At 37.1% G+C, this 20560-nt stretch overlaps 1 protein-coding gene across 3 annotated transcripts in view; it reads right to left on the bottom strand.

Moving 5' to 3' along the window:
- The window catches only part of ADAMTSL1 (ADAMTS like 1), a 952161-nt gene that overhangs the window by 374717 nt on the left and 556884 nt on the right, over window positions 1-20560 (bottom strand). For all 3 annotated transcript variants that reach the window (XM_021927825.2, XM_021927824.2, XM_021927826.2), the window contains one exon: window positions 16509-16636. In XM_021927825.2, coding sequence (XP_021783517.2) covers window positions 16509-16636 — 128 coding nt within the window. The remainder of the gene's footprint in view (window positions 1-16508; window positions 16637-20560) is intronic.

The following is a 20560-nucleotide window of genomic DNA, read 5'->3' as shown; positions in this document are numbered from 1 at the left end:
ACCAGTGGAACAGAACAGAGTCCTCAGAAATAATATCACACATCTACAGCCATCTGATCTTTGACAAACTTGACAGCGACAAGAAATGGGGAAAAGATTCCCTATTTAATAAATGGTGCTGGGATAATTGGCTAGCCATAAGTAGAAAGCTGAAACTGGATCCTTTCCTTACTCCTTATACGAAAATTAGAGACTTAAATGTTAGACCTAATACCATAAAAACCCTAGAAGAAAACCTAGGCAATACCATTCAGGACATAGGCATGGACAAGGACTTCATGTCTAAAATACCAAAAGCAACGGCAACAAAAGCCAAAATTGACAAATGGGATCTCATTAAACTAAAGAGCTTCTGCACAGCAAAAGAAACTACCATCAGAGTGAACAGGCAACCTACAGAATGGGAGAAAATTTTGCAGTCTACTCATCTGACAAAGGGCTAATAACCTACAAAGAACTCAATCAAATTAACAAGAAAAAAACAAACAACCCCATCAAAAAGTGGGCAAAGGATATGAACAGACACTTCTCAAAAGAAGATATTCATACAGCCAACAAACACATGAAAAAATGCTCATCATCACTCACCATCAGAGAAATGCAAATCAAAACCACAATGAGATATCATCTCACACCAGTTAGAATGGCAATTATTAAAGAAATCAGGAAACAACAGGTGCTGGAGACGATGTGGAGAAATAGGAACACTTTTACACTGTTGGTGGGACTGTAAACTAGTTCAACCATTGTGGAAAACAGTGTGGCGATTCCTCAAGGATCTAGAACTAGAAATACCATTTGACCCAGCCATCCCATTACTGGGGATATACCCAAAGGATTATAAGTCATGCTGCTATAAAGACACATGCACACGTATGTTTATTGCGGCACTATTCACAAAAGCAAAGACTTGGAATCAACCCAAATGTCCATCAGTGACAGACTGGATTAAGAAAATGTGGCACATATACACCATGGAATACTATGCAGCCATAAAAAAGGATGAGTTTGTGTCCTTTGTAGGGACATGGATGCAGCTGGAAACCATCATTCTCAGCAAACTATCATAAGAACAGAAAACCAAATACCACATGTTCTCACTCATAGGTGGGAACTGAACAATGAGATCACTTGGACACAGGAAGGGAACATCACACACCGGGTCCTATTGTGGGGAGGGGAGAGTGGGGAGGGATAGCATTAGGAGATATACCTAATATAAAGGACGAGTTAATGGGTGCAGCATACTAACGTTTCACATGTATTCATATGTAACAAACCTGCACGTTGTGCACATGCACCCTAGAACTTAAAGCATAATAAAAAATTTAAAAAAAAAAGAAATTTGCTTACAATACACTTCATAACAAGTAATGTTTAATCTGGTAACACGTGCCTATGGAAACTGACCTTAAACATTAAAATGTGTCCTTCTCCTTTTTTGAGGCTAACGTTCACATTTTTCTCTCATTTAAGGTTAAATCTCCTTCATTGAACAAAGCCACTATAATTCTAGAACTAAATGCATCCCCTGTACATATAAAAGTAGAAAGGAGGAAACAGAGGTTCTTGGTGCTTTGGGACTTTCAAAAGCATAAATAAAAAATCTCCCTTTCTCCTAAGCATTTGGTCGAAAGGTCCTTGAATCCCACACAGACGCAGTTTTCCACTGCCTTTTCTACATGGGATACATCACGTGGCTCAAACAGATTAGTGCTAAGGGAAAGATTTATTTATTTATTTTTTGAATAGATAGATACACAAGCCAAACTATTATGATGACTTGATAAATGCGGCTTTTGAAAATGCTTTCTGTTGTAATAATACAAGAAACAACAAGGTGGCATGCTGCCAGGCATCATCCATCAGTAGGTGAGGTTGCTGGGAACAGACACAGCCCTGGTGCCATGTTAGCTCATCCCAGTGTGCCAGAGGCCCTAACAGGGCCCTAGGGAGCCAAAAGAAGAATCGCCCTTAAAGCCGCATTCTCAAAGCAATTTTAAACTGATCAGGGGAGAGTGAAGGTCCACATTAAAAAATGGTGCTGTGACTTGTGAACTAGACTTAAAAGTGTTTCTTTGGCATAGATAACATATTTCTGTGACCTCAGTTTTATAATTCAACACTTCTGCTCGATCCTAATTTGTCATTATAAAAATGTTCTGAACACAGTGCCAACTTGGAAACACTGATTTATGTATATCCAGAGAGTTACTAAAACTTATTGTGGAGACTAAATTTGATATAAATGGAAATTATGTAGGTTTGGGGAAAACAGTCTAAGACAACATCCTCTCTGGTTGTTTGATCTTCTCTCGACCAGATGGAACTAAGGAAAGCATCTCTGTACTTTTACAGGTTTTTGAGCAACAGTTAGGAGGCTGGTAAATTAAAATTTAGACCCACATGAGAATGTTATGGCTGAATTGTGGAGTTTGTCCTTTAAGTTTCAAATTGGCTTATTTGCTATTATGACTGTTTGGTATGTCTAAATTATAACTAGAAAAATCACTGCCAATTTTTTTTTTCCAAACAAGTATGCTTTTACATATCCCTGCCTATTCTTCAAAGAAAGACATGCTATAACAAAGCATCAAGTTTTCACAAATATGGGCTGGAGTTATGAAAATGAGGAGTATACTCATGTAATCAGAAAAGAAAAAGGCGAGAATGAGAACGTAGACCATGAAGGTCATGCCCAGCTTCTAATGAAGCCAGAAACTGCTCTGAACATACTGCTCAAAAAATCTGAGACAATGTACGATAAACACCCCAGTGGGGAAAATGAGCCCTGGGCAGTGCTTCCTGGTTAACACACTTTTTGTACAATGTTTTCCAATTTGCAGTCACTTAACACATTCATTGGACATCTGGTCTGTACTAGTACTAAGCAAGGCACTGTGAAAGACGCAAAAATAACGACCTCCCTGATTCTTATCAAAGTTATTATTTACTTGAACAAATCCACACAAATCAGAATAGAACACACAACAGTATAATGCCTGGTGAACAACTCATAGGAATGATCTGAATATTAAATACAGAAGAAATTTGAAAAAGGAGAGATTGAGGAGAGGGCAATAGCTTACAAAGGAAGTATCTCAGGTGGGAGGTCCTATATGGGTGATAGGAGTCCCAAGAATGTGATGGGAGAAAGGAGACTTACTTTGCGATTCAGCCCTCCCTTCCTACTCCTGCTCCCTCGAGTACTACACTAGGTTCTTACCCTAAGTTTAATTCAGTAAGTTCACCTAACAGTGACTAGATACCTACTCTGTGCAAGGCAAGAAGGTATAAAGAAAAGGAAAATAAAACCTGAGACCATAACACTGATAATCTAATTAGAGACAGTACCATATAAATAACGATAACACAGCCAGACTATGTAAAGGTGACTTAAAGGTAGTGCAAACAAAATGCCTCACAAATACAGCATGGTGAGACTCAGGGGTACAGGTGAAAGTGGCTTTAAATAACATTTAGGATTTTGACAGGTGAGCATGTGGAGGGAGGGACATTGTAGGTGAAGAGCTCACCAGGAGAGGAGGCACAGAGGCAGCAAAAGGCCAGCATTTTAAAGGTCTAGGACACCATCCTGTAGCACCCATGCCTCTTTCACTTTTAGAAAACCAGCCTGGCCAACTGGGTGAAACCCTGTCTCTACTAAAAATACAAAAATTAGCCAGGTATCATGGCGCATGCCTGTAATCCCAGCACTCAGGAAGCTGAGGCAGGAGAATCGCTTGAACCCAGGGGCAGAGGTTGCAGTGAGCTGAGATTGCACCAATGCACTCCAACCTGGGTGACAGAGGGAGAATCTGTCTCAAAAAAAAAAAAAAAAAAAAAAAAAGAAAGAAAACCATATTACCATTTAACCTAGCAATCCCACACTGGGTATCAACCCAAAGGAAAAGAAATCATTATACAAAAAAGACACCTGCATTCATATGTTTATTGCTGCAATATTCACAATAGCAAAGTCATAGAATCAGCCTAGATGTCCATCAATGGATGACTAGATAAAGAAAATGTGGCAGATATACACCATCAATACTACTTAGCCATAAAAAGAATGAAATCATGTCCTTTACAGCAATATGAATGGAGCTGGGGGCCATTATCCTAAGTGAATTAACTCAGAAGCAGAAAATCAAATACATATCTTCTCACCTATAAGTAGGAGCTAAACAATGGGTACACATGGACATAAAGATGGAAATATTTGGCACTGGGGACTCCAAAAGAGGAAAGGCTGGGTTTGTGGGGTGGGAGTGGAGAAACTGCCTATTGAGTACAATGTTGAATATTTGGGTGATGGGTACATTAGAAGCCCAAACCCCACCTTTATGCAATATACCCATGTAATAAACATGCATGTATACTCCCTGAATCTAAAATAAAAAACAGTAAATATTTTTGGACATCGATTTACTTTTCTCCCTTGCAGTCTGTTTGGTCTCTGAGTTGCAGAATCTAGCAACGTGCTTGGTGTACTGTTAGTGCTTTACAAATATTTCGTGAGAGAAGGAAGGAAGGAAAGAATCCCGGGAGCGAGGGATAGAAGGAGGGAAGGAAAGAACAAATGGCCAAAGGAAGAAGGAAGAAACATACAGAAGGAAATGTTATAAAGATAATTTCAGGCCATGATGAACTTTCAGCCTCACATCTGTTCTAATTTTTGAACTTTGAAACCTGATTAAAATCTTTCTATAACAAGATGAAAACTTTAAAATGAAACTAAATAGCTACCAAAGTAAAAAACACTGGGCTTTATTTTAATGAACACGTTTATTTTCATATATTTATTATAAGTTGTGTTTGTCATTGCAATGCATTTGCTTCCTCTGAAAGATGGCTAGGGGTGGGGGCCGGGGGATTGCTGCCTTTGGCTAAAGATCCACTAGCAGGAAGGACATGGACTTTATAGTATACACACACATGCCATAAGGTTTGCAAATGATCTTACATTTGCTCAGTAGCCAAAAGAGGCAAAGAATGAGAATAAAAACAAATGTGTTTTAGCAACATCAAGTCCAACTTTTCCATCTTCCCTCTGAGGAAAATGTATATTATGAAACTCTAGGACTCTAACAACCTCTCCCGATACAAGCCTTGAGTTGGAAATTTATGAATTATTTTGGCTAGAGACAAAAGCTCTCCAATCCTTCCATGTCACCCAGATGTTTGTTGCAAAATGGGGGTCTGGAGAGTCACAACATATTTCTTTAAAACCAGTTACATGAAGTGCAGTTCTGCTCCTCTTCCAATCTAACAGCAAAATGGGCTTGACTGCATATCTGGAGGAGAAACTATCTCTTTTTTAGGGGCACACATTTCAGAGTTGAAGGGCACCTTGGATGTCTGTTCAACAAATATTTATGGAACACTTGTTCTGTTCCAGGCACTGCCCACCTGATTTCACAGATAAGCAAACAAAATCCGAGAGAAACTCAAATCTAGTCCAATGTCACGCAAATAGAGAACAGTGCCAAAATTCAAAATCAGTAGTTTTACGAAAAATAAAATAAAAGGAATAATCCACAAAGTAGGCAATGAAACTCACTGCTACAAATTCTGGTTCCCACAACATGTGGTTCTCTCCCAGTAGGAAAGGGTCTTTATCTGGACCAGGGATTCCTACTCCAAAGCCCAAAGGCAGGGGCTGGCTCTGCAGCTGTTTGAGATTGGTATATTAGTTAGGGGCTTCAGCTGATGATCCATGCATGGATGTAACATCACCTAGTGTTTTATAGTTATTCTTCCTGCCTCCAGGTGAAGTGTCCATCCCCTATTGTATATGATTTGGATGGACCACCCTCTGTTTGCTCTTAATATCCAGTATGTGTCTCCATCTCTCTCTCTTGTTCTTCCTTTCTCTCTCTTTCTCAGTGACTGAAACTAAGGAAAACAGGGTCAGATAAATCTTTTCTATTTTCTACAAATTGAGCCCAAACCAAAGAAATAGTTCAAGTAATAATGCAAGTAGCATTAGGAAATCTTTATTTATTTCTTTTTTTTGTTTGTTTGTTTTGAGTTGAGGTGAGGGAGGACCTGGAGGGATGGATGCTGAATTGAAGATGGAAAACTCAACTCAACTCTGTGAATAGGAAGTTTAATGACTTTAAGGAGAGGTGAGTCTCCGAGAATTTGAATAAACAACCCAAGAATCACTAGGACATTAACTTGGTCATTCACCAACAAGCTGGAAGCTTAAAGGATCATGTTTGTAGGCTTAAATAATAAAAGGATGAAAGAATAAGTCAGAAATCACTTAGTTCATTCACCACTTTGGACAAGGCTGATGATGACTAATACTAGACCAGAAAAGTAGATACAGAGTAGTACCTAGGGCAATTCCCACTGTTACATCTTGACATGCTTGTACCCATGACTTCTCTCCCACATGGCAGACTCCATCATTTCACAGAAACTGCAGTGGGGATATGAACATAAAAGAAGTTTGTTTGTCAGAAAATCCTGTGGTAGCTCACCCCCGTAATCCCAGCACTTTGGGAGGCCAAGGCGAACAAATCACTTGAGCTCAGGAGTGAGAGACCAGCCTGGCCAACATAGTGAAACCCTGCCTCTACAAAAAATACAAAAATTAGCCAGGCATGGTTGCTCATGCCTGTGGTCCCAGCTACTCGGGAGGCTGAGGAAGGAGGATGGTTTGAAACTGGGAGCCGAAGGTTGCAGTGAGCCGAGATGGCAACACTGCACTCCAGCCTGGGCGATACAGTCAGACCTTGTCTGAAAAAACAAACAAACAAACAAACAAAAATTCTTATTTTCTTCTTCACCTTAACCTCTAATTTTTCAGGGAGCTGGAGATAAACCTTATCATTGTACTATCACCCCCTTCAAGACAGCAGCAGTTTTAACCCTGGATACACATTAAAATCATTTGGAGAGCTTTGAAAAAATTACTGATGTCAGGAATCCACCCCAAGAGATCCTAATTTAACTGTTCTTTGGTAGGGCCCAGATATTTGTATTTTTTAAAGCTTTCCAGGTGATGCTAAAGTGTAACTAGGATTAAGAATTACTTCCATAATAGAAGGAGGAATAAAAACCACATGACCATCTCTGACAGATGCAGAAAAAGCGTTTGGCAAAATTTAACATCTTTCATGATGTGAACTCTCAAACTAGGCATAGAAGGAAATGTCTTCAAAATAACCAAGGCCATATGTGAAAAGTCCTCAGCTAATATCACACTCAATGACTTTTCCTCTAAGATCATGAACAAGGCAAGGTTGCTCACTCTTGCCGCTTCTGTTCAAAAGTGTACTGAAAGTCTTAGATCTGTAAGACAAGAAAAAGAAATAAAAGGCATCCAAAAAAGAAAGGAAGATGTAAAATGATCTCTGTTTGCAGATGACATGATCTTATAAGCAGAAAACTCTAAACAGTTCATGAAGGACTAATAAACAAACTGAGTAAAATTAAGGGATACAAAATCAATATAGAAAAATCAGCTGCAATACTACACACTAATAACAAACTATCCACAAAAGAAATTAAGAGAACAGTCTCATCTACAATCACATCAAAAAGAATAAACTACTTAGGAATAAACTAAGGAAGTGAAGGACTTATACACTGAAAATCACAAAACATTAGTGAAAGAAATTAAAGGTGACACAAATAAATGGTAAAACATTCCATGTTCATGGAGTGTAAGAGTTAACAATGTTAAAATGTCCATGTTACCCAATGTAATCTACAGATACAATGCATTGCCTATCAAACTCCCAGTAACTGATTATTATAGAAATAGAAAAAACAGTTCTAAAATTCCTATGAAACCAAAAAGAATCTGGAATGTTCAGAACAATATCGAGAGAGAACAAAGCTGAAGGCACCACAGTTCCCGATTTCAAAACATTTTATGAGCTACAGAAATTAAAACAGTATGGTACTGGTGTAAAGATATGCCAAGGTAAAGACACCTTGGTGTGAAGACAGACATACACACCAATGGAACACCTAGAAAAACACTCACACATATACAGTCAACTGATCTTTGGCAAAGGTTCCAAGAATACACAGTGGGGAAAGGTGCTGGGAAAACTGGATATCCACATGTGAAAGAATAAAATTGCTATCAAAATTTCACCACATATGAAAACTAACTCAAAATGGATTATAGACTTAAATGTAAGACCTGAAACTATAAAACTCCAACTGGAAAATATAGGGGCAAAGCTTCCTAATATTGATTTGTCAATGATTTCTTAGCTGTAACACCAAAAGCACAAGCAACAAAGGCAAAAGTAGACAAGTAGGACACTACCAAAGTAAAGAGTCTGCACAGCAAAGGAAACAACAAAAATGAATGAACTTTAAGGCCATTATGCTGAGCGAAATAAGTCAGAAATAAGGACAAGTACTACGTGATTCCATGTATATAAGGTATTTAGACTAGTCAAGTACACAGAAGCAGACAGTAGAATGGAGGCTGCCAGAGGTTGGTGGGGAAGGAGAAATCATGCTTGCCATTCAAGGAGTCTAGTTTCAGTTACACAAGATTGTAAATTGTAGAGATCTTCCGCACAGCACTGCTAGTATAGTTAACATTACTGTATAAAACACTTCAAATTTGGTTGAGATGGTGGATCTTATGCTGAATTGTCTTACCACAATAAAAAATGAAAATAAAAAGAGGAAGGGAAATAACAAAGAGGGAATTAGAGAGGAGATTAGCTCTAAGATCCTTCTCAGCTCAGTCTAGGTCTAAGTTTGAAATATTTTCTTAATTCTGTAAATGCAGAATTGGTTCCACCAACCTTGGTTCTGTGGTATAGGGATTAGGTTCCCAATTCTTTTGTAGAGATGTTTAATATCACATAGTTTTCCTCCTCTTTAGGTAAAGTGCAGATTGAAGAAATAAAATGACAACACTGCATATACTGTTTAAAAGCCAATTATTAAACATTTGAGTGTCTGCTGTGTGCTAAGCACTGTAAAAAAGGAGGACTTCATACAACTTAATTAGGAAAAGAAAGCATTATTATATAAAATGATTCTACCATAATAAAATAACAATACATATAAAATATTTTTAAAACCCAGTTCCATATATGTATTATTTACAGAATTGGGGGAAGTTCTCTTAGTTCTTAAAATATCTTACAACTATAATCAGTAGAAACTCAGAGGCAAATTAATAATTTGGTAAATTCTTGAGACTCTGGCCCCTTGGGATTTCTATTCTTGGTTATACCTACCAATTTGCTTAATGCATAGTAAGTATTCAATAAATATTTATTGAATGAATGAATTAAAATTGAGGAGATATACAAACTTTAGAAGGGCTACTGAACAAGCCACGTAAGGATTTTTTTTTTTTTTTAATAAACAGAAAAAGACAGCTAAGAGTTACAGATTCCTGATATGGCAAGTAAAGGTTATGGACAACAAACACATTTCCAATCATCTTTTATTCCAACAAATTGGCTTATGGGATAAAACAGGCCATAAATTGGTCTTAAACATTCAGTCATTGGCCTTAGAGCATTTGCCTCCTGAAAGGAGATCAGATCTTGGAACAATATACCCCTGCCTAAGATATATGACCTGAAATATTAGAAGTCCTGGTAATACATTTAGACTAGGCTTTCACCCAAAAAGTAAAAGGAAGGCAACTGCAAACTCTTAAGCATCTGTTCCAAAATGTGCAATCTCCTTTAATGAAACAAAAAGACCATCTCATACAAATGACATGAGTAGTCATACCCACTCTGAACTTGTATATCTTTCTTTTAAACAAAAATTCAAACATTTCCAAGGAAAACAAGGGTGATAACATATAACACCAGATGAAGAATAACAGATAAAGCCTGCTTTGGGGCTCACTTGAGCTGAAAGTTCTAAAACCTCTTAAAACAAGTCCTGTGAACCTTAATCGGATGTTATGATAGAGATGAGATGTCTTTGAAAGAAAAAAAACAAACATTTGTTTTAGAAGCAAAACCTTACCATTGAAAATTTTCTTTTGGTATATATTATTATACAGTATAGAAGTAAGACGCTAACTAAGGCCTATATTAGTGTATCAATATTTTCATGGCAGAATATCTGTGTTTGCAACTAAAAATCAGAGAAGTCAGTTTACTTTCTCTTAGCACAATTATTATGAAATGAGACTTGTAGAATGATCTTTCCTATTCCTGTGGACTAAGACTCCTTGGGGCTATTTATTTTAATTTTTCTGTGTTTATGTTGACACCATTCTGGCAGCCACATGTCTTTGGAATAATACCATAATCTTACTTGTTTTAGGCACCCCTCATGTGACTTTTATTTCTTGCTCATCTAATAATTGTATTTACCTCAAAAACTTTTAAATTCAATTTTAAGATTTAACTCAAAATATATTAACGTTTTAACAATTCTGCCATCCTTCATAAGATCAGTTTTTGCTATTCGGATAGATATGAAACAGCCAAACCCATCATTGAATCAGTTAAGATTTAGCATAATATTTGTATTCTGACTGTATTAATTAATTATGCTCTTAATGCAATATTGATGTAGTATTAATCTATACTATTAGCTAGATGAATTTGGCATTTCAGAAAGTATAAAAGGTCTCAGAAGACCTTTAAATATTCTTTAGTCACCAGTGCAAAGGTTCACATCACACCTAACAGCAGCCAGCTATCTGACTCGCTGCAATCTCAAATGAGCTGCAGTTTCCTCCTTTGAGCCTGGTCTTGGCATTGACTTAATACAATGAGACAGACAATGTTACATACCATATTAAGTGTCTTATGCATTTGGAACTTCTTATGAGCAAAGCTAAATTAGCTGGCTGAAGACAAACCTAGAGCTCTGAAAGATAGATCTTTAGTATCAAGTATTTTTTAAAAAGCTAGACGAATGAGTTCACTATAAGTATTATTTCAGAGTATTTAGTAGGAGGGTTGAGGAACTGAAGAGAGGAGCAGCTTCTCAAGGTAGCTAGCACTTCATTTGAAGTAAAATAAATGTCCATCATCAAGCACCAGTAGGTATAGTCTCTTTTCTAATTGATGAAAAATAAAAACAGATATTATATTCTACTTGGTGATACTAGATTAGTAAAAGTTACATTATAAGAGTTACTCAATGAAACCTCATATAATCTTACAAAAATTAGCAAAGGTGGGAGACAATGTTCATACACTGTCTTTGTTGTTCAGACCAGGGTTGCAGATAAAGGCAATGATCAGTGTTCCAATATCATAAACCTGGAAAATCAAGCACTGCCTACTTTCTGCAAGCCTCAGAGAAAGGGTAGGGGAGAAACCAAGGAAAGAATTCTGCTTAGTATGTTCCTGGGTCGGAACCTTTTCTCCAGTATCAAGTACTGCTTGTTGAGAATGAAGGCATTTATATTTAACATGTGTCTATGTTTTCATTCTGCTTTGTCTCCATTGAATTTTTTTCTATAACCTTCAAAAGATCACTCAGAGAGGATGTTCTGTACTCAGAGGGTAAACCAAGTCTCCTCACAAGCTCCCAATCCATCAGGGAAAAAAATTAACTCCAGAAATTGAGTAGTTGTCATTTACTCCATAAAATCTGAGTAATCTAGCTTCCTTTACAGTTCTGTCATATTGGGAATAGAATAATCATTAGCTGATAGTCTTGAAAAAATAATCAGACCTCAGAGTGATCTAAGAGGTCATATTACCAGAGTTGGAAAATTGGCCTGGCAGGTTAATTTACCTGGTAGATGGGATTTATTTGGATTCAATATGAATGCTACTACATACATTCCAGTTACCTACTAGGCCTCTAAGGATATATACATTCACAACCTCTGATCTTTCCCTATTGGGAAGGTATATAAGATGACTGAACTGAATTTAGATGCATAAATTTGGAGTGGAGAAATGAGACAGAACCCATTAAGTTCATTATCTCATTAAAAATGAGTAAGAAAGCCATAGAAGACTGTTCATGGTAGATTGAAGAATAGTCCCAATTTTTCACTCTCTCTCTAACTCATGCTTTCACATGTAACATTTTGGCTCTCCCATTCTGACTCTGGACTTGCTGGGTGGCTTAGTTTGCCCAACGAGATACTAGCAAATATGGTACAAAAGCTGGAAACAGGCTTTGCACTGGGAATTGCTCTCTCTTACACCTCTGCTGTCACTATGAGAACTTGCCTAGGCTAGCCTGCCGGAGGATAAGGAACTTGTGGAGCAGAATTGGGTTTCCCATGTTGGCTCAGATGAAGCCAGTCTAGATCAGCCAACATCCAGCCAACCCTAGATATGTGATGAAGACCATCCAAGTCCATCAGAGCCACCTAGCCAAGCAATAATTCCGTATCTGATATTCTAGTGAGGATTAGTGGTTGTTATGTAGCATTACTGTGGTACTGAATAATTGCTACACCAATTAGAGTTTCCATTAGAGTAAAGAACTAAGGAAAGTATACTAATAAATTCTTGCTGGTACTAGAATAGATAGAATCAGTTGTTGACGGAAAAAACTTGAAAACTTTAAAAATCAAACTGATTTGAAGTCTTGAGGCTGAGCACGTATCTCAGAACATATTTATTTCTAAATTATAAGAGTCAAAATACATTCTAAATTCAGCCTAAGGACTGATTTAGGGCCATACTTAAGCAATGACTTAATTACAGTTAAGCATGAATGAGAAAAATGTTAGAATGTATTTCATTAATATTATATTTTGTTTTTATAAGTATACTTATTTAATATTTCTTACTGCTTAAAGTTATCTATTTTAATGAAAATTAAAATTTTTATACATGACTGTAACTGAAAAGTTTAATCAATGCTAGGTATCTCCATGAACTTTGATAGCTGAAACCTAGCTTTTTGAAACATGAGGCTGTAACCCAGGAATTTCTGTTAATAGTGAAAGATCTTGATTGCAAATAAAAATTATCAAGAAAACAAACAGCTTCTCAGGTGCTTGACAAGTTAAAAGATAATGAAGACAACTACGCTTCCATCCAAGATCCTGAGCAGATGCATTCAAACTATATAGGGAGGAGAATATAAATCATCTAAAATGAAATCATCCAAACTGTCTGATTCCCTTTAGATACCAAAGGGGACTTGCTCCACACTTTCATTACACATAAAAAAGGAGAAAACACAGGGCTAAAATCCCATTAATAAAACTTGTGAAGTGATACAGCACGGCAGAAAGAGAAAGCCAGGGACACACAAACATTTGAGAATCTCTGATTCCAAACATAATAATCCCACGGTAAAGAAAACGGATTTTTTTCTTTTTTCTTTTTTTGAGACGGAGTTTCACTCTTGACACCCAGGCTGGAGTGCAGTGATGCGATCTTGGCTCACTGCAACCTCCGCCTCTGGGGTTCAAGCGATTCTCCTGCCTCAGCCTCCCCAGTAGCCGGAATTACAAGCACCCGCCACCACGCCCAGCTATTTTTTGTATTTTTAGTAGAGACGGGGTTTCTGCATATTGGCCAGGTTTGTCTTGAACTCTTGACCCCAGGTGATCCACCCACCTTGGCCTTCCGAAGTACTGGGATTACAGGCGTGAGCCACTGTGCCTGGCCAAACTGAATTTTGATTGAGGACCAGTGACACTTAGGATAAGGTCTCCCCTGGGTAAGTGAGTCTGACTAGCATCCACAAAGGGCCCCTGCCAGGTTAAGTTCTCTGCAACAGAAGCTTTCAGACTCTTTTGAAATGATACATATTTTCTATCACAGCTCAGCACACACACAAATGCATGCGTGGGGTAGGGGGCTTGCATGTGTATACGCATGCCTTGTTTTGAAAAATGCAACATACACAAAGGTCTTGAATCAAAGCAGGAACTATCTAAGTGGTTCAATAATAGCATATTCTGCTGTGCCTTCTAGAAAATAAGTGTATACTTGCCACAAAAGCTAAAGTATTGGGTTAGTGAATTGAAAGTAATAGCAAAAACTGCAATTACTTTTGCACCAACCTAATAGGTTAAAAGTCAGCATTATAACATCTATGAACATTCAACGGGTTACATACTTTTTTGGTATTATTATAAAAGTATTTACTTAGTCACTGTAGATCTTTAAATTGTCCTTGGAGATGCAGATTTTCTACAATCAACACACCCCCAAAGACAGTAACTCAGTCTTAGTTTTGCTCCTTTTAAAATCTGTAGCTGTAAGATTTAACTCATTAGGGCACAGAGGTAATATGATCATGTGGTCATATCATGAGCTGCTTGTCTCTAGAAAGCCCACTAGAATCTCAGACTGAACAGCTAAATCAGCCTCTGTGTTGTTTGTCTCATAAGGATCAGAATTAATACAGTTTAGCCTAACAATACAAATCCTATTGAAGAAAGATGTCAAAATATATGACAGGGCATATATAAATAGTTATTTCACAATTAAAAATATATATTACATTTCTGTCCAGATTGTTCCAGAGTTTAATGATGATGACAAGTTTTTGATTTGCTAAAGAATTACTAGAATTTAACAGTATAGAACATATCCATGTGTATAATGTATCAGTCCATACTAAGCACTGGTTTTTAAGAAACTAATGTTTCTTTATATTCTTGTTGGATTTGGAAATGCCTTCTATTTGGAGACATTTTTTCTTCTTCAATTTCCTAAAGAATGGGTAGTGTACCTCTGGCCCATTTTTTAAACTTCTTGTTCAGCCTTGTATGAGATTACTGAATATATGTTTTTAATACTTGAAAGTAAAATAGGGACATATCTTCTATATGTTTATAATTTCGGCATTTATATCCTACTTTTCTAATGCTTTAGAAGTAAAAGACAACTGATATCTTTTGTAGTTTCATAATAGAGCCCTAACACCTAGAGCTTTAACTTACTAGGTGGCAAAATTGTTTTTATTTTTAATTCCACATGGCATCAATATTTGATTAGTTGCTGAATGACAGAATTTTGTGATTTTAATGTACTCCCTAAATTGCTTCTCAGTCTCTCACTCAGTAAAAGATCCTACCGCAATCTAACATACATATCACTGAGACAGTATGAAAATTCCCCTTTGTTTCTTATTAGTTTTGTGAGAGACATGTTTTGGCTCATCTCTAAAAAATATTCAAGGATGCTAATTTGAGGAAACTAGGTAACAGGAACATTCTAAATTTATACTTTTTGGCTTTACTGATGTATGAATATTATCAGTTACATTATCACCCTGTAGCAGCATATATTGCAGATTTAGGAAGTTTTGTATATTCGAGATTAAGAGAGCAGGTGAATCATAAGGAGCAAAAGTCTAGTCTTTCTTATCAGTTTAAGGTTCTCGCTGATTCGAAGCTGGCCTCAAAAATGAGACAAACAAACTTACTGGTGGATATAATCACATTGACCCATTTTTAGTGCACACCGTAATGCCACAGTGGCCAAATATCAGAATTGATCTGGTGTTTTGTTGGATATATCTCAGGTTATAACATTTCCAGTGAGACCTGCCTGGAGCCAAAATGGTCTTTTGTGATTCAATGAAGAACCATCTATTGGGCTTCTAATATCTGTTAGACCCTGTGCAGGCCTTGGAGAGACAGAAAGGAATAAGGCTCAGATGCTGATTTCAAGAAATTCTCACTCTTATTAAAGTAAGTTGACATTTTTCTGAATCTCTGTCTCACCACTTTCTGCTATTTGTTTATGAAATGTCTAGAATTCTTTTTCTGTTTCCTGTTTTATAATATAGTATATACAGTAATTTTGATCAAATCTCCTACTTGCTATACATAACACTTTTCAGAGTCAAATAAAATCTTTCATTAAAAATATTACCATAGTACTTTATATTTTACAGTTTGGAGACAGATCTAGTCACAGATCACACAGCTCAAGAAGGAGTTTTAAATTATTATTACTCTAAGTAAAAATTTCCATTCTAAGGCCTCAGGCCCTTTCCTTTTAGCTTAAATATCATTAGCCACCCCCATGTCTACCTTATTCATCCCTCTCACTATTCCTGACCTAATTCCCACTGAAGCTTCTATTTTTCCAAACTTCTTTATATCCAAAACTCATCATTCATTGAACTGAATGACTTTAAGAAAATTCTGGCTATTAGGACATCTACAAAGATAAACCAATATGTTATTCACTTGTAAAGTACTTGGTAATACTAAAAATCCAGCATAAACCCAATATGCTACTAGCACCAATATTGTACAATATATTATAGAGCTAATAATTCCAGAACCATTCCTAACAACAAATTCTCCTTCCAGTCCTAACATGAAAACAGATAACATGTGCTTGGTAAAGATGATAAGTTCTCTATTGCTTATCATCTGATAAGAGTATATAAAGACCTGGCTGGAGATGGACATAAGTACACAAGTAAAAACACGTAAGAACACAAATTTAATTATTTGTACGTTCCTTTAATTATTTTCTTTTATCTGGATCTGTAAGCAACAAAATATTCTCCATTAAACCCAATCACGACAGTATGCCTCAAACCTGCCACCTCTGGTTCTCACAAAGACCCCCAACGGGCGCAGGACTTACTTGCTGCTCAGGCAGCGTCTCAGAGAGTAGGAGGCCCCTCCCCCGCAGGTGCGTGAGCACTCACTCCATGGGCCCCAGGCATCCCATAGGCCGTCCCGGTCCTCCTCGGAGCGTGCGGTCCTGGAACTCTGTGAGAAACAAAAGAATGGTCAGCATCATATCCCCATGGAACCCTGAAACACGTGTCCTAAAATGTGACTGGCCTGTACATGTGTGCATGGTGGCCTTGCCAGGAATGAAAACGTGCAATCAAGATTCTTGAATTCTTTTCCATTTCATACTGCCTATATGTTCAGGGAGAGGGATATTTAAATTTAAGGGCCCTGGGCAATGACTGAAGTGGGCACGAGGTTGTACAAATGGAACAAATGAAAAAGGAAGCCAGAAACAGGGATTTGGGTTAGAAAACAATCAATTGCATTGAAGTCACAATTCTGCTCAGGGTTCATGAGTGTATTATTCATCTCTTTGCGAAGGGAAAGAAGCTGCTCTCAGAAGTATTTCTATCCTGAGAAGCTTGGCATGTGCATACTAAACTGCTTCCCAAAATCTAACAATGTTTTACACCATTGACAACTTTTTAGTAAAGCAACTGCATTCCTAGTTTTCAGATTTGTTCATTGGAATAACTATACAAATAACTTTAGTAATGCAGGGATTGCCTCTTGACAAATAGACTTGCTGGTTATTTACAGGCTTTCTAGGAAAATTTCCATACACTGTAAGAATACTTGTGGCTATGTACAGGTCTCAACGCTGTGCTTCACATTCAAGAAAAAGATAAAATTTGTGCTATAGTTAAGAGAACAGGCTCTGGAGTTACAGATTATCTGAGTTTGGGTACAGATTCTATTTTTTATTATGAGTCCTTGAACAAGTAACTTACCACCTTCCTATGTTCCAATTTCCCTTTTTACAAAGTGGGGATAACATTATAACCATGCTACTGCACACACACACACACACATGCAGACACACACACGCACACACATATTGTATAGGAAGATTAGCAAAATGAACTTAGCCCACCCAGAGCTAGTGCCAGAGCAGAGCACTAATTTTTATTTTGTAGCAATGGGATCCTTTATAAATCAGTTGCTATGGGGTTCGGTTGTTAAACTGACTACTCCTTTGAACTTTTAAAACCTGTACAAATTAAGCCAGAAACTTGGCCTTATGATGTTACACAAATGGTTTTCCAACTGGTGCATGCTATACTTAGCTTCCTGAATCATTTGAAAGGGAGATGAGATAGCACAGTGATTAGGAGCAGGAACTGTGGATCTACTCAGCCTGGGATGCAATACTGGCTTCAGAGCTTCCTCGCTCTATAAACTTGGGCACATACACAATCTCATATGCTTCCGTTTTCTTATCATAAAATGGAGATAATAAAGATACTACAACAATGAATGAATCAATGGATCTTTGTGAGCAGTAAAAGAGTTGATATATAAAAAGCACATAAAGTGGAAATAACCCGAATGTCCATGAGTGGATGAATATGTAAACAAAATGTGATATATACATACAATGGAATACTATTCAGCCTTAAAAAGGAAGAAAATTTAGATGCAGGTTCAACATGAATGAAACTTAAAGACATGACACTAAGTGAAATAAGGCAGACACAAAAGAACAAATATTGCATGATTCCACTTACTGAGGTACCTAGAATAGTCAAATTCATAGACACAGAAATGTCTGTGTCTGTGTCTAGACTGGGGGGTGCTGGGAGAGAGGGGAATGGGGAGTTGTTTTATGGATACAGAGTTTCAGTTAGGGAAGATGAAAAAGTTCTGGAGATGGATGGTAGTGATGATTCCAAAACAATGTGAATGTATTTAATGTCACTGAACTATATACTTAAAAATAGTTAAAATGTTAACTTTTGTATTAGTACATTTCACTACCATAAAAACAAATATGCACATATATTTTTAAAAGTACATAGGGCCTAAATAATAAGCACTACATTGTATAAGCATTTGTTGCTATTATTATTTAACATTATTTATTACTTATTGTTAATACGTATAAACATATATGGGCTCTGAAAGTTTACAGGAGGTACACTGGTAAGGCACCAGGCTTTTTGCTGTTGAGTTTAGTTGAGACACTGTACTTGTAAGGTATCATCTCCCTGAAATCCCTGACTTTCCCACAGTACGACCTTGCAGCCACTTGTCATATTGCATCTGCTTGGTGATGTCATCTGCCAGCAGTTTTATGTTCCTATAAAATGTGGCAAAGCCTGGGTAACGGAGCCACATTGGTAACCCCAAAATCTGTACTTTTGAAAGGAAGAATTTATTGAGCTCCAAAGCCTGGTTTTTAGGATTATTAAAATCAATCTTTAATCACTGCAATATGAGGTGCTCTGTTTTCAGAACTTAAAACAGTGAGAGAGAAAAGATTCTTTGCCATACCCAAATTTCTTCTCCATGGCACATTAAATTCATCCCTCAGATTTTTAAAAGTTAATTGCATATCTTCTAACTCTTCGTTTGCTGCATGTGAATAGAAGGTAGGATTGCTGACTGCTGAGAGAGGTACAGGATTTTCCTGAAGCAGTTTCTATTTGTGTGACAAATATACATTTGTGGGATGCAATTTCTTTCATTTTACTCAAATTCAATATGACTTTGATGAAACCAGTATCACAAATGTTAATATTCATGCAGTAATTGAAATGAGTGATTACAAACTTTGATGCTATCCATTACAACAACTGCAAAAACAAAACAAAACCAAACAAAACAAAATCCACATGCAACATTCACCAGCAAACTGCATTTTCATATGAGATAAAAACACTTCAATGCCAAATCCTTGGGGAGTTTCCCTCTGGCTGTTCTCTGGGTAAGATATTGGTAAATAATGTACGGTTGTGATTTTTTCTAGAAAAACAAGTTGTTTCAAACTCTGTGCTAAAGTTCCTTGATATTTTTCATGTGCCTTGTTTGAAGAAGTGCTAAAAGCTTCAATGGTGAGGTTTCACTGCTAAGCCTCTTATCTCATCACATATTACGCGTTTCAGCACTACACATAGTAAGTGCCCACGATGTCTCTGAATGAGATCTCATGCAAACCCAGAAGCAAGTTATAGGTCTATTTCACAAAGCCAAACAAACTCCAGGTTTTCTTTTAACAAGTAGAATAAACATAATTCATTCCAATGGAATCCATGTTTAATGTTGGAGAAAGTAATTTTTCTGCTTTTTAACTGTGCCAGACATTTACATCTATAACCAGCAATGACTTTTTAGAGATGCTTTTCTGATTATTTAAAATCTAGAAGTATTTACTTATTGCAGCTTTTAAGACTTTCTTCACTATAAACAAATTTTGTGTCTGGCCCTGGTAGAACACATACTTATTTCTCTTCTACATTTTTTTTTTTTGAGACAGTGTCTTGCTTTGTTTCCCAGGCTGGAGTGCAGCCTTGACCTCCTGGGTTCAAGGGATCCTCCTGCCTCAGCCTCTTGAGTAGCTGGGACTACAGGTGCTTGCCACCACACCAAGCTAATTTTCGTATTTTTCATAGAAACGAGGTTTTGCTATGTTGCCCAAGCTGCTCTTGAATTCCTGAGCTCAAGCTATCCAGCCACCTTGGCCTCTCAAAGTGCTGGCATTACAGGCATGAGCCATCATGCTCGGCCCCATTACTCTTTTATTTTTGAATGTACAATCCTTTTAACTTTACAGCAGCAATTTTCTAAAGGGTAAACTTTGAATTGCATCTAGCAGGGGAAATAGAGGCAGAAGAAAAATAAAGAGCAGATAATGGGTTGCTTAAAAGTAATGCTGATTGCTTCTGAAATTAAAACATCTAAGTTTTTCTATACAGGCCAGCCAATGTTCTTCAATTTGATTTTCATCAGATAAATGTAATATTGTAATTCAGTGTCTCAAAAGGAAGGTTATGGGTGCTATTGAACACAGTAATCAAAAGATTATCCCTGACCCCACTGCTGGAAATTTCAGTAGCAATGTCATGTGAGATGATGGTCTTTAGCTATTAATATCAATGACAAAGAACTAAAGAACAA

This window comes from Papio anubis, chromosome 13 (genome assembly GCF_008728515.1).
Source record: "Papio anubis isolate 15944 chromosome 13, Panubis1.0, whole genome shotgun sequence".
NCBI classification, from domain to species: domain Eukaryota; kingdom Metazoa; phylum Chordata; class Mammalia; order Primates; family Cercopithecidae; genus Papio; species Papio anubis.
The sequence above is the reverse complement of the archived record's forward strand: the minus strand, read 5'-3'. Positions and strand labels throughout refer to the sequence as shown.